Source organism: Marmota monax, unplaced genomic scaffold (assembly GCF_021218885.2).
Source record: "Marmota monax isolate L192 unplaced genomic scaffold, Marmota_monax_Labrador192_F-V1.1 WCK01_AAM20220418_F8-fsc00012, whole genome shotgun sequence".
Lineage (NCBI taxonomy): Eukaryota > Metazoa > Chordata > Mammalia > Rodentia > Sciuridae > Marmota > Marmota monax.
In genome coordinates this window covers 9413584-9431871 of record NW_026695227.1, presented here as the reverse complement: position 1 = coordinate 9431871, position 18288 = coordinate 9413584, and the positions used below count along the sequence as shown (strand labels likewise).

General features: G+C 37.5%; 1 protein-coding gene across 10 annotated transcripts in view; it reads left to right on the top strand.

The window, feature by feature from the left end:
• Abcc9 (ATP binding cassette subfamily C member 9) overlaps positions 1-2811 on the top strand; it is a 129947-nt gene extending 127136 nt beyond the window's left edge. For 7 of the 10 annotated variants that reach the window (XM_046436378.2, XM_046436380.2, XM_046436376.2 and 4 more), the window contains one exon: positions 69-2811. In XM_046436378.2, coding sequence (XP_046292334.1) covers positions 69-206 — 138 coding nt within the window. In that variant the 3' untranslated portion in view covers positions 207-2811. The remainder of the gene's footprint in view (positions 1-68) is intronic. The other 3 variants (XM_058576380.1, XM_058576376.1, XM_058576379.1) reach the window with 2 other exon arrangements.
• Positions 2812-18288: the final 15477 nt, after the last annotated feature.

Genomic DNA, 18288 nt, shown 5'->3' with positions numbered 1-18288 from the left:
ATTTTCCATTCCTTTGTCTTGTGACCTGAAAGTCATAACAAATGCATGGATTTTTTTTTCATTCACAGCATCGGGTTCACACCATTCTGACGGCAGATCTGGTTATTGTGATGAAGAGAGGAAATATTTTGGAATATGACACTCCAGAAAGCCTCTTGGCCCGGGAAGATGGAGTATTTGCCTCTTTTGTTCGTGCAGACATGTGAAGGGGTGTCTAAAAATGATTTGTGTGTATTAAGGCAGTCATGACCTACTTGACCTTTGTAGAGTGGCACCTTAAATTTTTACAAACTTCTGTACAAGAAAAGAAGCTGACATTCCTTTTTCCTGTTTTTTTGCCTAACAGTTTTTCAAGGTATCACCACTAAATATGTTCATTACTGTATGTCTTCCTGATGGCAAACCACTTTATCTTTAGGAATAACAGGGTGTATTAAAACATATAAGCTAACAGCCAACAATAAAAAATTAAAAAAAAAAATAATAATTAATTTCAAGCTAAAAAAAAAAAAATAAAACATATAAGCTACTTTAAATGGTAAATCAACAGCTTATGTTTTCTCATAACTTTAAGTCTGGTAAATAACTTTCAAGCATAGATGTTGCAAGGAGTAGTCAATATTATTACACTCTTCCTTGTAACACATTTTCCTTGTTGGAACCTCCAAATGTTATTCTAACAGAATAAAGGAAGGATGTGTTTTCTAATGAAACACTCAAATTCATAATCTACTTTATGAGAATATTTTGTGTTCATTAACATACTGATGCTGTCTTAACAGTCTCTTTTTTCCCCCTCTGAATAGTGTCACCAAGAAGTTATCACATGTATAATAGTTCCATGAGGCCAATGCCTGAAATGGAAAGATCATGAAAAGAAAAATATATTTGAAAAATTATACTCATTTCTACTCTTCTTTGTCCAGTAATGAGAGAATTCTTAAGGGCTCAGGCATAACATGCCTTTCCCAGACTGAAGTTCAAAGAGTGATTAGGGTCAATCCTTTAATGGGAGGTCAAATATGCTTTTTAGGGAGTAATTCCTCATTAGTTGTGGTTATGACCTGAACCCTAAAATTCTTTTTGATTCAAAGGAATACAGGCACATGGCCTTACTTGTTTTACACCTGTGCCATACCTTAACCATATGCTAATCATGGCCAGTGAACATTCCTTTAAGATACCAGTATTCCCTGTGAAACAGTTTGATATCAGGGTGGAAATGTCTCACACTTTGAAGTTTTACATATATTACAAGTTATCTATTTCTAGTTGGAAGATTTACCTCTGGACATTTGTGCCACACATGTATCCATTGCTCATGCTCTAATTTTAATGTGTGTGTAAAGAATACATTAAAAATTCATAAGCTATGGTTGGTTTTGCTTAAATTGAAATTATAAAATTTAAATTACTGAAAGTTGCCATCACTGTTATATTCACAACATAGTTTATATGGAATTCTGTACCCATTCCATATAACTATTATTGATTTGCGTAGGATCCACATACAATGTAAGATCTTGAAAACTTCTAATTGACAGGCAAAGAAATTGTGCTCTCTCTCCATAGTCCTTGTGTTCAGTTTATTGCATTGTCTATTAACTCTTTAAAAAATTTTGTATCAGAATATGTCATGATACTTTTACCCAAATATAGAAACCTAATGTTTTAAAATATATCTTCTACAAGATGGATAAAAATGGTCCATGAGAAGCTTAAATTGCTTCTCATTGTTGTATACATAAAACTAAATTGGAAAAAAAATATTATTGTTTTCCAAAGCTACACAAAACAGAATTGGTACCCCTAAATAAATTCTTGAAAATATTTTCTAACATTTTAACCAATCTCCTAAAATATTGCTGGCATGACAATGTTTTGTGGAGATTAATATTCATTATGCTTATTACGAAGTTATACCTCATTGTCACAGAGGAGTATATTTTCACTATAGAAATAATCCCTTTTGATACTTGTGGATTATACTCTTAAATGCTGCCAGGTCAGTGGCAGAAAAATCTCATTACACTAAACTGAGAATCATAGTTCCATTTGTACACCAAAGTGGTTTTTGGTCCCCTCCCTCATCACTTTTACTTAAATTTAGTAAATGTTTAATTGTTGACAAAACTAAATTGACTGAAAAAAGTAAAGAATGATGCTTTCAATCAATCATTTATGATATCATGTATTATCTACTGACTATAGAAATGACTCATCTTGAAATAATTTTTGCTACATGAATACATATTTGTAAAACATGACCTGCTTGACCCTATTAATTTTTTTACACTTATGGCTTTTACATTTGACTAACCAAATCAATTTTAGGAATGTTAATTCCTTAATGTTTGTAAAAAGCAATAAATTCACAAAGCCTTATATTTACATAACAACAGGGTAACTGTTGTCATTGAAAAGAAATTTCTCTTAAAGGATTGTGCACCGCCCACTTTTATAATATTATTCATGACCCATTCAGCTCTAGATTAGATACTAGATAACCCAAAAAATGGGCACATGAATTCTGGGACCATGTCTTGTTTGTCTTTGTGCCCTGACACTAAATACTAATGCCTAGCCCGCCCTAATAAATACAGTTGATTACTCCATTGATTAATTTTACTGCTAGCCATATGCTAATAACTATGGGTTATTCTCTTTGATTTTCTGTGCTGTTTATTCTACTATTTATTCTCTACAATATATGAAATATGTTTATTCTCTACAATAAAGGTGTTTATTCTCTATAAAATATGAAAACATTGGCTTGCATTACATAATAAATTACTCCTGTGGTTTGCTCAATTTTAACAGGGTGGTTTCTCCTGTACTTGTAATTCCACTGGATATCAACCAAGGCTAAACAATGAATGTAAATCAACCCATTTACAAGATGGTTGGTACCTGGCTCTAGTTAAATGACTTTTGCTCTACATTTTCAAGAGTCACACATTCTATTACATTTAAAAATAGGCTTTAGGGATGTTTCCATTAGTGGAACAGAAACCTTAATAATTTTTTTACATCTCTAAATGGCTCAATGTCTAAACTTTTCCCCAAGGTTTATTGACCAATTTTAATGGTTGTCTTCCAGTATATCTTTTATCACTTATTTTGTAACATATTCTTTGGAGGTCTGTGATTGATAGTACTGTGATAATTCCCTTATCGACCCATAGTCAAAGTTAATTGCAATTTTCTAATCTTAGCCTTTTAGCCTAGAAAACGATAGCCAGGGGCTGTATCCTGGTACTTTTTAAATTTTTTCTTTACTTAACTATATATCAACTTGATGTTTATGTCATTTCCTCAAGCATTAATAGGATTCACCTGGGTCAAACTCAACAATAAAAGATTTTCTGTCAACAAGGTGCTTATGGCACATGCCTGTAATCCCAGCTGCTCCAGAGGCTGAGGCAGAAGGATCACAAGTTGAAAGCCACCCTCAGCAACTTAGCAAGACGCTGTCTCAAAAAAAAAAAAAAAAAAGATTTTATATATATATATATATATATATATATATATATATATATATGTATATATATACCTAGACACATACATACACACATGGGGATGTGGCTTAGTGGCTAGGCAGCCCTGGGTTCAATCCCTGGTACAAAAAAAAAAGAATGCTTTTGCCAAATTTCAAGGGACTATTATAAATGATATTTATAATTAATCAAGTTTGCAAATTTCTCTGTTATGCATACATGGAACCTTAAAATACTAAAGGTGATTTCCACATGCTTCCTATCTTTGCTGACATTACTTAATCCCAAATTGCTAAAACAAGTTTTTCAGTGTCATAGAATGAATTGCCTTAGCTCAAGATAAAGGAAAGTTTGTTTAGCGAACTGAATCTTGTTTGAAAATATATCAATAGAGACTCGAAACACTGTTTTCTTTGGGCTGGTCATTTAATCAGCAGTGAGTCATCTAAGGATGCGCATTTTCCATCAAGATGCAGAGGGTTTCGTCTTTTCACTTCTGAATTAGGTGTTGAATCATTTTCATATTCTGCTGAGTTTGAGTTTGTATTCCAAACACTATTACGATGCAAATGTGACCAATTTGGGGAGGATCACACTATGGCTATTCACAATCTGGAATGAGGTAAGTTGTCAGCCATCATTATTCTCCTTTCTACTTCCACATTTGTTCTGCAGGTGTTATCACTGATTATGAAAGTTGGTATATTTATTCTCCATGTTGATTACCTAAGAGTTAAATTCCTTCTTTTTCTATGAGTTGTTGAAAATTGCCATTAGCCATTTACTCTGTGGTCTTCAATGCCCCATTTCTATGATGACAAAGATCAAAGGAGCTGTCTCTGTATTGGAATCTAGAAAAATCAGAATTGTCAGGGCTCCAAGAGTGAGATCTGGGTCAAATCTAGGGATCTGTCTAGAGATGACCCACTCCATCAATTTCATCTCTCTCATTTCTCTTTCTTTCTGCCCTTTTCCTATGTCTGCCTGCTTCTTTTCCATCTTGTACACATCCTGTATGAATGACCCCCCATCTCTGAGACTAAGTCATGTAGATCCTAGGACCACAGCTATCTCCATTTCTCACATTATCTGTTTCAAAGTATCAAGCAAGTAATCTCTTTTTTTTCGGGACTAGACAACTCTGCATTAGATCACCTAGGAGCAAGCAAGGACCTGGAACATAAAAGAACTGTGGCCAGGTAGTATAAGAAGGTTCAAAGTAATACTTTGTGCTAGAAATTCCAAATCATAGCCAATGGTTTCAGAAAAAGGATGATGAGATTGTGCTGGCTACTGACTATTCTTCCTTTGTGGGGAGGAATAGGAGAGAAAACCATTCCTCTGTCACATGAGCACTAAAAGAAGCTGCTTAACTAAAACTCGTGACCATTCTTGAGTTCCCCCACCCTACCTTTACTCCAGAGGGAGGAAAAATCCACAGAAGGATGGAATTTTCTTTTAAAACAAGAAAATAAAACAAAATCTCCTGCCATAAGCAATTACCTCCAAATACTGACTTTTAAAACCCGAGTTTTATTTCCCTATGGAAATGACTGCATAATATACAACCTCAGATGCATTTTCTCATACCACTCATTCAAAACAAGCAGTAACACCCACTGGAATTGCACTAACCCACCCATTTTAGGATCCTTGACACACATGACTTTGTATGTATACTCTACTTCTCCTGAGTGATCTTCAATCTCAGATCCTTAAAAATGTGAAACATTTGTTTTGGGCACTATGTCTCCTACGTCCTTGGCAAATTGAGAAGGGAAGATGGTGAAAGGCAATGATTAGGGGTGATAAGTTTTCCTCTGAAAGTAGGAGCTTCTCTTCTTTGTTCCCACTTGACTGAGCTTCTAGCATATATTCCATGCAATAAAATATATTGAAAACACAAGGCTTCTAGGCCTTTGGCCAAAAATGTAGGGGAAAAAATTAGCCAGCCTAATATTCCATTAGGGAAATTCTTGGCTTAAATAATATTTTAATAAAGCTTAGCTTTAGTGTGCCAATAAAGCATAGAGATGACATAATGATTTATGATTTAAATATCATATAATCTCTGTAATGTCTAGTACCATCTTGTATCAAACAACATGATAGAAGTACAATAACTATGGAAAAGAGAAGCTCTGTAAAAAAAAGTTTAATATTAATGGAATACATAATACATAAGCTATCTCATTAAAATTTGCTATAGAGATAATAGTAGTTAACATGTATTTAGCACTTATGATATGTACACTACAAGTACAATCTAACTTAATCTTGTAAAAAATTCTATGCAATGCTAAGTAAAATAAGCCAGTCTCAAAAAACCAAAGGCCAGTGTTCTCTCTGATATACAGATGCTAACACACAGTGTTTAGAATAGAAATACTTTGGACTGGACAAAAGGAAATGAAGGGAAGGGAAGGGAGATGAGAACAGGAAAGACAATAGAATGAATTGGACATATCTTTCCTATGTTCATTTATGAATACACAACCAGTGTAACTCTACATCATATACGACCACAAGAATGGGAAGTTACACTCCATGTAAGTAGAATATGTACATTCTACTGTCATGTATAACTAAAAAGAACAAATACAAATTTTTTAAAAATTTTATGAGATAAATACTGTTATTTACATTTTATAATTGGGGTTCAGAGGGGCAAATTTGCTCAAGGTTTTGTAAAACTGAGACACAAATTCAGGCAATTTGATTTCAAGCCCCACATTCTACGCCCTGTCAATAAACTAAAGATTAAATTAGTGAGTTGATTCACTTCTCTTGCGAATAAATGATCTTTCTGGTTATGATATATAATAAAAAATAATAATTATATGAGTCTATATGGAATACTACTGAAAAGAAAACTGGACCAGGAATTAGAAGACTTGAGTTTTAGTCCTGGTTCTACCACATATTATAGATAAAGTCATAGATTTATCAGTTAACGTCAGAGTCCCAGTTTCCTTATTTGTAAAAAGGAGAACTAACCACAACCCCCCCATCTCATTGAATTTTTATCAATTTCAAATAATGGCAAAGGACTGTTTAATTGGAAATCATATCCAATTCTCCCAACATGTACCATATTTTAGTGGATACTATGTGATTATGTTCTTTTAATTGGAAAATAATTTTTTCTTTAAAAGCAAATTGGTAATCCAATTTTTCCATGGTAAGATTCTATATTAAAAATGAGAAATTCTGTTAAAATGGCTCCAGAACATTGATATCCCTGTTGTTCTGGAGAGGACTAATGCAAAATCAATGTGTTGGGTGTTTTACTCAGCTTTTTCACCGCTGGGACCAAAAGACTTAACAAGAACAGTATTAGTGGAGGAAAGTTTATTTGAGGCTCACAATTTCAGAAGCCTCAGTCCATAGACTACAGATTCCATTGCTCTGGGCCCGAGGTGAGGCAGAACATCATGGCAGAAGGGTGTGGCAGGGAAAAGCAGCTCAGGACAAGGCTATGAGGAAGCAGCAAGAGCTTTGCTCATTAGGGACAAAATATATACCCCAAAGGCACACCCCTGGTGACCTGCCTGCTTACAGTTACCATCCTGTTAATCCATTCAAGTGAATGAATGTATTGATTATATTAAGGCTCTCAAAACCCAATCATTTCACCTCTAAACTTTCTTGTATTGTCTCACACAATGAGACAATGGGGGATTCTTCATATCTAAACCATAACGTTGGAGTACAACCTAGATTCCTTAGAGAGGAAAAAACAATAAAATTAACTATTATTCAAAATTAAAACCACATAAGAAAAATGAACCACTATGGTTTGAAGAAAGATGTGGGAGGACCAGGGCTAAAACAAACCAAATAGGAATGTTATCATGAGAAATAGAAATAATAATAACCTACAAGAGATTTTAAAGTATGTGTTTGTCAATAAGCATGTGTAAATGTGCTCAACATCATTCTTCACCACAATGCAAATAAAAACAACTATCTACCCACCAAAATAGCTAAAAACAACCAAGGTTAACAATACTAAGGGTGATGAGAGTGGAACTCTAATCTACTGTGGAAGGGAGTTTGAGTGGCACAGCCAGCATGGAAAACTGGCAGTTTCTACCATGGCTAACTGTGTGCCTGTACCGGGACTCAACAATTCCATTTCTGGGCATGTATCCAAGAACTGAATTCATGAATCTGAGAAATGAATGGCTATGACCACAAAAGGGCTTGTACAGAAATGTCCATAGCAGCTTTATTCATAAGAGTCAAAGAAACAAAACAGCCTGCATACTCATCAGAAGGAGGACAGATAAATAAATGATGTAAAACTAACACAGTAAGCTACTATGCCTGGTATATAGAACAACTTGGACAGATCTCACAGACTATGTTGAGTGAGAGAAGACAGATGCTGCAGAGAACCTACCAAGGGATTCCATGCATATAAAACTCACCAACAAGGGAACCAAACTGATGATGAACTAAATCATACTATGGGAAGCTCTGTCGGGGAGTGGTTACTCTCTGAGAAAGGGTAAACTTGACCTGTGATCTGTATGGTGGTTGAGTAATTGAAGATACATATTTCTTTAAAGGTGATTTAAAAGATCAGATTAATTTAAAATAGCTAAATAGACTTTCTAGAAAAAAAAAATCACTAAAACTTTAATTAAAAGTTTAATAGATGGATTACACAGTAATTAAGCTTAGATGATGCTTCCCAATTCTTCCCATTGGAAATATCTAGAATGCAGTACAGAATAAGCAGATAGAAAATATGCAACAATCAGTAGACATGGAAGATAAAATGAGAAGACCAGAAACACACAACCCTGTGCGGGTACGCACGGATAGAATGAAGAGGGTTCAATGAGCCAAGAACCATTCCTAAAAAATTCAGATTTAGATGCCATTAAAATTATTGCAAACTTTCAAGGAATAGATAATCCCTGTTCTATTTAAACTAGCTTAATCCAAGGAAAAAGAACATTGAAAGACTCATGACATTTATCCAAAATCAGACAGAGATAACCAGAAAGGATACAGACCAATTTCACTCATAAATACTTTTTCAAATATTCTAAACAAGCTGGGTGGGGTGGTGCTCGCCTGTAATCCCAGAGGCTCAGGAGTCTGAGGCAGGAGGATCTCAAGTTCAAAACCAGCCTCAGCAACAGCGAGGCTTGCTAAGTAAACTCAGTGTGACCTGTTTCTAAATAAAATACAAAATAGGGCTGGGGATGTGGCTCAGTGGTTGAGTGCCCCTGAGTTCAACCCCTGGTACCCTCCAAAGAAAATTCTAAACAAATTAGTTTTTAGCAAAAATTACCCAGTATTATATTAAAATTACAGATCACATGACCAAGTGGAGTTTATTTCTGCAATGTAAAACAGTTCAACATTTTTTTAATCTAGTGATTTAATTCATCTTGTTAACTAACCAAAGAAGAAAAAAATCACTTTAATAAGTGCTAAAAAGGTATTTTGTATAATTCACTATGCATCACTGATTTAAAAATAGAGAAGTAGAAAAACACACTACCTCAAAATGACAAATGTGTAAATTATTTACTGGAAGCATTCTATTAAAATCGCTAAAAAGGAAAGCATTCCAGTTATCATCGTTATTATTTTCCATTGATTTAAAAATGATAAAAAAAATACAGGCTAAGAAAGGGAAAATATAAAAATTATAAGTAATAGAGTGACTACAGTCTATTATTTTAGAAAAGATTATGTTTTAGATGTCCTGGTTATGTGCTGTACCTTTTACATATTCAATTTCTTAAATTTGTCTATACATCTCTGAGGGGTAGATGTTAGCAGTTCATTTGCAGAAAGGAAACTGAGGCTCAGAGTGATTACATGCATTGTTCAAAACCACAAACCAAGTAAATGAAAGAACTTATATTTGATCCCAAATTTTTCTGACTCTAAAGCTCTGTGAACTTCAACAGAAAGTTAAGGAACATCTCGTGCAGCTTTCATAATTTCTCAATTTTTTAAAAACAATTGCTTTAAATTATATAATAAATTTCTGTAAGTTTTCAGAGGATCATTTTATTACCCTATTTATTCTAACAATAAGATAATTTGGAAGGTAGAGGGAACTGTGACCACGCACAGAGCAGGCCCAGCGGCCTGCTGAGGGGCAGAGCCACCCCCCACCCCCCGCGCCTGCCAGGTAGGTGGAACTGTGACCACGGACAGAAAAGGCCCAGTGGCCTGCGGCGGGACAGAGCTTCCAATCACTCCTGCAAGGTAGGCGGGCCTGCGACCCACCAGCAGAAGAGGAGCAGCGGCCTGCTGAGAGGCAGAGCCACCCCCTCCCTCTGCACCGGCAAGGTAGAGGGAACTGTGACCACGCACAGAGCAGGACCAGCAGCCTGCTGAGGGGCAGAGCCGCCCCCCACCCCCCGCGCCTGCCAGGTAGGTGGAACTGTGACCACCGACAGAAAAGGCCCAGTGGCCCGCAGCGCGACAGAGCTTCCAATCACTCCTGCAAGGTAGGCAGGCCTGCGACCCACCAGCAGAAGAGGAGCAGCAGCCTGCTGAGAGGCAGAGCCGCCCCCTCCCCCTGCACCGGCAAGGTAGAGGGAACTGTGACCACGCACAGAGCAGGCCTAGCGGCCTGCTGAGGGGCAGAGCCGCCCCCCACCCCCCGCGCCTCCCAGGTAGGTGGAACGATGACCACCGACAGAAAAGGCCCAGTGGCCCGCGGCGGGACAGAGCTTCCAATCACTCCTGCAAGGTAGGCGGGCCTGCGACCCACTGGCAGAAGAGGAGCATCGGCCTGCTGAGAGGCTGAGCCGCCCCCTCCCCCTGTGCCGGCAAAGTAGAGGGAACTGTGACCATGCACAGAGCAGGCCCAGCGGTCTGCTGAGGGGCAGAGCCGCCCCACACCCCCCGCGCCTGCCAGGTAGGGGAACTGTGACCACCGACAGAAAAGGCCCAGTGGCCCGCGGCGGGACAGAGCTTCCAATCACTCCTGCAAGGTAGGCGGGCCTGCGACCCACCGGCAGAAGAGGAGCAGCGGCCTGCTGAGAGGCAGAGCCGCCCCCTCCCCCCCGCGCCTGCAAGGTAGGTGGAACTGTGACCACCATCAGAACAGGCCAGACCTGCAACCGAGAGACAGAACAGGCCCAGTGGCCTGAGGAAGGGTAGAGCCGCCCCCACCCCGCGCCTGCAAGGTAGGCGGACCTGCGACCCACTGGCAGTACAGCCCCAGAGGCCTGCAGAGGGGCAGTGCCGCTGCCTGCGCCTGCAAAGTAGACAGAACTGTGACCACCGACAGAACAAGCCTAGCGGCCCACAGAGGGACAGAGCCGCCGCCCGCGCCTGCGAGGGAGACTTTGCAACTATACAAGACCAATATAAATATATAGGGGGAAAATTCAATAGCACAACAGTTTCACCAAGTAGAAAGGAACGCGAACAGTATGAAGAGACAAGGAAAGAAAGGACCACAAGCATTGCAGGTCAACTCAACGTTAGAAGAGGTAATAGCTGCAGCAGATGGAATGTCAGATAAAGAATTCAGGATATACATGCTTCAGATGATCTGGAGTCTCAAGGAAGACATCAGACAGCAAAATCAGACAATGAAAGATCACTTCAACAATGAATTACATAAACAAATCCAAGAAGCAAAAGATCAACTATACAGGGAAATAGAGGTTATAAAAAACAAACAAACAGAAATCCTAGAAATGCAGGAAGCAATAAACCAACTTAAAAACTCAATTGAGAATACTACCAGCAGAGTAGAACACTTAGAAGACAGAACATCAGACAATGAAGATAAAGTATTTCAACTTGAAAAGAACATAGACAGCTCAGCAAGACTGTTAAGAAACCATGAGCAGAACATCCAAGAAATATGGGATAACATCAAGAGACCAAATTTAAGAGTCATTGGGATACAGGAAGGGACAGAGTTTCAAACCAAAGGAATGAGCAATCTATTCAATGAAATAATACGAGAAAACTTCCCAGACTTGAAGAATGAGACAGAACCCCAAATCCTAGAAGCCTACAGGACGCGCCGAATGTGCAAAATCATAAGAGACCCACACCTAGACACATTATAATGAAGATGCCCAACATACAGAATAAGGAGAGAATTTTAAAAGCTACAAGAGAAAGGAAGCAGATCACATTTAGGGGTAAGCCAATCAGGATAACAGCTGATCTTTCAACACAGACTCTGAAAGCTAGAAGATCCTGGAATAACATATTTCAAACACTGAAAGAAAATGGGTTCCAACCAAGAATTATGTTTCCAGCGAAATTAAGCTTCAGGATGGAAGATGAAATTAAAACCTTCCACGATAAACAAAAGTTTAAAGAATTCGCAGCTAGAAAACCATCTCTTCAAAACATCCTTGGCAAACCATTACAGGAAGAGGAAATGGAAAATAACAATGAAAACCAACAGTAGGAGGTAGGACACTAAAGGGGGGAAAATAAAGAGGAAAACAAACCATGTTTAGTAACATAAATAAACAAATATGGCTGGAAGAACAACCCATATCTCAATAATAACCCTAAATGTTAATGGCTTAAACTCACCAATCAAGAGACACAGGCTAGTAGAATGGATCACAAAACAAGACCCAACAATATGCTGCCTACAGAAGACACATTTGATAGGAAAAGACATACATAGGCTGAAGGTGAAAGATTGGGAAAAATCATATCACTCATATGGACTTCGGAAACAAGCAGGAGTATCCATACTCATATCAAATAAAATAGATTTCAAGCCAAAGTTAATCAAAAGGGATAAAGAGGGACACTACATACTGCTAAAGGGAACCATACACCAACAAGACATAACAATCATAAATATATATGCCCCAAACAATGGTGCAGCTATGTTCATCAAACAAACTCTTCTCAAGTTCAAGAGTCTAATAGACCACCATACAATAATCATGGGAGACTTCAACACACCTCTATCACCACTGGACAGATCTTCCAAACAAAAGTTGAATAAGGAAACTATAGAACTCAATAACACAATTAATAACCTAGACTTAATTGACATATATAGAATATACCACCCAACATCAAGCAGTTACACTTTTTTCTCAGCAGCACATGGATCCTTCTCAAAAATAGATCATATATTATGTCACAGGGAAACTCTTAGACAATATAAAGGAGTAGAGATAATACCATGCATCCTATCTGATCATAATGGAATGGAACTGAAAATCAACGATAAAAGAAGGAAGGGAAAAGAATACATCACTTGGAGAATGAACAATAGGTTACTGAATGATCAATGGGTTATAGAAGACATCAAGGAAGAAATTAAAAAAATCTTAGAGATTAGTGAAAACACAGACACAACATATCGGAATCTATGGGACACATTGAAAGCAGTTCTAAGAGGAAAATTCATTGCTTGGAGTTCATTCCTTAAAAAAAAGAAAAAACCAACAAATAAATGATCTCATACTTCATCTCAAAATCCTAGAAAAAGAAGAGCAAAACAACAGCAAAAGAAGTAGAAGGCAAGAAATAATTAAAATCAGAGCTGAAATTAATGAAATCGAAACAAAAGAAACAATTGAAAAAATTGACAAAACTAAAAGTTGGTTCTTTGAAAAAATAAACAAAATCGACAGACCCTTAGCCATGCTAGCGAAGAGAAGAAGAGAGAGAACTCAAATTACTAACATACGGGATGAAAGAGGCAATATCACAACAGACACTTCAGAAATACAGAAGATAATCAAAAATTATTTTGAATCCTTATACTCCAATAAATTAGAAGATAGTGAAGGCATAGATAAATTTCTTAAGTCATATGATCTGCCCAGATTGAGTCAGGAGGATATAGACAACCTAAACAGACCAATATCAATTGAGGAAATAGAAGAAACCATCAAAAGACTACCAACTAAGAAAAGCCCAGGACCGGATGGGTATACAGCAGAGTTTTACAAAACCTTTAAAGAGGAACTAATACCAATACTTTTCAAGCTACTTCGGGAAATAGAAAAAGAGGGAGAACTTCCAAATTCATTCTACGAGGCCAACATCACCCTGATACCTAAACCAGACAAAGACACTTCAAAGAAAGAAAACTACAGACCAATATCTCTAATGAACCTAGATGCAAAAATCCTCAATAAAATTCTGGCCACTCGGATACAAAAACTTATCAAAAAAATTGTGCACCATGATCAAGTAGGATTCATCCCTGGGATGCAAGGCTGGTTCAATATACGGAAATCAATAAATGTTATTCACCACATCAATAGACTTAAAAATAAGAATCGTATGATCATCTCGATAGATGCGGAAAAAGCATTTGAGAAAGTACAGCATCCCTTTATGTTCAAAACTCTAGAAAAACTAGGGATAACAGGAACATACCTCAATATTGTAAAAGCAATCTATGCTAAGCCTCAGGCTAGCATCATTCTGAATGGAGAAAAATTGAAGGCATTCCCTCTAAAATCTGGAACAAGACAGGGATGCCCTCTCTCACCACTTCTGTTCAACATAGTTCTCGAAACACTGGCCAGAGCAATTAGACAGACGAAAGAAATTAAAGGCATCAAAATAGGAAAAGAAGAACTTAAATTATCACTATTTGCAGATGACATGATTCTATACCTAGCAGACCCAAAAGGGTCTACAAAGAAACTATTAGAGCTAATAAATGAATTCAGCAAAGTGGCAGGATATAAAATCAACACGCATAAATCAAAGGCATTCCTGTATATCAGCGACAAATCCTCTGAAATGGAAATGAGGACAACCACTCCATTCACAATATCTTCAAAAAAAATAAAATACTTGGGAATCAACCTAACAAAAGAGGTGAAAGACTTATACAATGAAAACTACAGAACCCTAAAGAGAGAAATAGAAGAAGATCTTAGAAGATGGAAAAATATACCCTGTTCATGGATAGGCAGAACTAACATCATCAAAATGGCGATATTACCAAAAGTTCTCTATAGGTTTAATGCAATGCCAATCAAAATCCCAACGGCATTTCTTGTAGAAATAGAGAAAGCAATCATGAAATTCATATGGAAAAACAAAAGACCCAGAATAGCAAAAACAATGCTAAGCAGGAAGTGTGAATCAGGCGGTATAGCGATACCAGACTTCAAACTATACTACAGAGCAATAGTAACAAAAACAGCATGGTACTGGTACCAAAACAGGCGGGTGGACCAATGGTACAGAATAGAGGACACAGAAACCAATCCACAAAACTACAACTACCTTATATTTGATAAAGGGGCTAAAAGCATGCAATGGAGGAAGGATAGCATCTTCAACAAATGGTGCTGGGAAAACTGGAAATCCATATGCAACAAAATGAAACTGAATCCCTTTCTCTCGCCATGCACAAAAGTGAATTCAAAATGGATCAAGGAGCTTGATATCAAATCACAGACATGCCGTCTGATAGAAGAAAAAGTTGGCTACGATCTACATACTGTGGGGTCGGGCTCCAAATTCCTCAATAGGACACCCATAGCACAAAAGTTAATAACTAGAATCAACAAATGGGACTTACTCAAACTAAAAAGTTTTTTCTCAGCAAAAGATACAATAAGAGAGGTAAATAGAGAGCCTACATCCTGGGAACAAATCTTTACTCCTCACACTTCAGATAGAGCCCTAATATCCAGAGTATACAAAGAACTCAAAAAATTAGACAATAAGAGAACAAACAACCCAATCAACAAATGGGCCAAGGACCTGAACAGACACTTCTCAGAGGAGGACATACAATCAATCAACAAGTACATGAAAAAATGCTCACCATCTCTAGCAGTCAGAGAAATGCAAATCAAAACCACCCTAAGATACCATCTCACTCCAGTTAGATTGGCAGCCATTATGAAGTCAAACAACAACAAGTGCTGGCGAGGATGTGGGGAAAAGGGTACACTTGTACATTGCTGGTGGGACTGCAAATTGGTGCAGCCAATTTGGAAAGCAGTATGGAGATTTCTTGGAAAGCTGGGAATGGAGCCACCATTTGACCCAGCTATTCCCCTTCTTGGTCTATTCCCTAAAGACCTAAAAAGAGCATGCTACAGGGACACTGCTACATCGATGTTCATAGCAGCACAATTCACAATAGCTAGACTGTGGAACCAACCTAGATGCCCTTCAATGGATGAATGGATAAAAAAAATGTGGCATTTATACACAATGGAGTATTACTCTGCATTAAAAAATGACAAAATCATAGAAGTTACAGGGAAATGGATGGCATTAGAGCAGATTATGCTAAGTGAAGCTAGCCAATCCCTAAAAAACAAATGCCAAATGTCTTCTTTGTTATAAGGAGAGTAACTAAGAACAGAGTAGGGTCGAAGAGCATGAGAAGAAGATTAACATTAAACAGGGATGAGAGGTGGGAGGGAAAGGGAGAGAGAAGGGAAAATGCATGGAAATGGAAGGAGACCCTCAGAGTTATACAAAAGTACATACAAGAGGAAGTGAGGGGAAGGGGAAAAATAATATAAGGGGGACAAACGAATGTCAGTAGAGGGAGCAGAGAGAGAAGAGGGGAGGGGAGGGGAGGGGAGGGGGGATAGTAGAGGATAGGAAAGGCAGCAGAATACAACAGACACTAGTATGGCAATATGTAAATCAATGGATGTGTAACTGATGTGATTCTGCAATCTGTATATGGGGTAAAAATGGGAGCTCATAACCCACTTGAATCAAATTGTGAAATATGATATATCAAGAACTATGTAATGTTTTGAACAGCCAACAATAAAAAATTAAAAAAAAAAAAAAGATAATTTGACCCAATTAAATTAGCAAAAAAAATAAACTCAAATATTTAATTTCAGCATGAACCTATTGAGAAAAAAATTACCAGGTGAAAACTTTGTTGGCACAGATAATTTTTACCGAAAGGAAAATTTACTGGGCCCAACAAGCCCAAATATCACTTTAAAACTTTCAACTTCTAAAATCTCTTCTGCAGCTTGCATTTTTGAAAGGTGTCAATAAGAAGCCACTCTACAGAGAGTTCTGGAAAAATTCAGGTTTCTCTTTCCAAGCATTTCATGCGTCACTGATCTTGCAAAACATAGAGATGTGAAAGCATAGCAATGGATCAGGACATCTTTGAGAATTTCTCTTCCCCTAACAACTAAAAGTTTCTATAGCAGAACAGATACCAGGCTCATACAAACTTAGCTTTCTTTGGCACTAGAATATCAAGGCACAATTTTAAGCCCTGGAAAAATCAACAGTGATAATAACTATTCCTCATTTTCTCCTGGGAGGGCCCTACCAGCTTTATTTATAACTAGCATTTTACAGCCCAGCAGTAGAAAATAATTACCATGGATACACTCCTTGACTGAAGGAATCTCTTTTCTCTTGGAGACAGTTTTCCTGTAAAACAGAAGTGTTGATTTCTGGGTCCTTGTTTCATTACCAAGATCTTGGGTGACTCTCTTTCAGAATGCAGTGCCTTGATTAAACTTAAGAGTTGAGGAGATGCCAGTATTGTTTAGTGAATACTCTGAAGGTTGGTAAGATCTCAAAAATAATACTCAAGTCTAGAAAGTGATATTTTCATGTGTTTTATTTTCTTAGTCTTGTATGAAGAAGAGAATTAAAAAATAGTTAAAGGAATATGTAGGCTGCACTTTCACCCCTTCCTACCCCAACCTTCTGCTCCTCAGACCTTTTAGACCATCACCAAACCCAAATATCACATATTAATAAGAGCTGACTTACTAAGTACTTATTACAGGCCTGGCACTATTCAAAGTATTTTATGTGAATTGTCATGTTTTGCCCTTTATATTAGTCTGTTTACTTTTGCTATAATAAAATACCTGAAGCTAAGTACTTTACAAGAGTAAGAGATTTGTTTGTCTCACAGTTTGGCAAGCTGAAAACAGAAGATGGGGCACTTTGGTTCAGTCTCTAGTGAGGGCTTCATGGCAGATGGCATCATGGTGGAAGCATGTGATCACATTGTGAGCAAGAAGTCAGAGAGAACCAGGCATTACGCTTGCTCTTTTCTAACATCCACTCTCTTGGGAACTAACTCAAGACCAGCATTGATCCTTCTGAAGGCTATGCCTTCTTGACCTAATTAGCCGCCATTAGGTCCCACCTCTGAAAGGATTCCACTACCTCTCACTGACCATATCAGAGACCAAGTTTCTAGCACAGGAGCCCTTTAAGGACATACTCAAATCATATCTAAGCTTATCATACCTTCATAATAATTCTATAAGGTTCTCATACACAGATGGGCAAGAAATCCCTTTAGTAATCTGCTTTACTATATTGGGAGAATTTATACTTTTTTACTAAAAATATTTTCATTTCTAGGCCAAAGATTTTATATCTTATTCCATCATTGTTCAACAAAAGCCCAGAGGAGCATAAAATAATATTTCCAGGCATTTTTCATGAAGTTGATCATGGATGAAGAATCATCCCTTAAAATATTGTCCTGTGGGAAAAGCATGATATAAGATCAGATGTTCTGAGTTTGTCATAGCTTCCAACTACTACGTAGGTGGTTTTTGATAAGTCAGTTTGCTACACTCCAATCAACTCATGTATACAATGAAGGAAGCAACCTAATTCTTATGCACTGCCTCAAGAATTGGGTCAATGATTTTTATAGCTTAGTACCTTGCAGACCATCATCATTTATTAAGTAAATGATAGAATGGATGAATCAGTGAATGCACTTCCCAGTTTTCCTGCTATTCGTCTTTCCTGCTTTAAAACCTTTACATGTGTTTCTAGGCTCCCTAAACCCAGGTAATAACCAGATTAA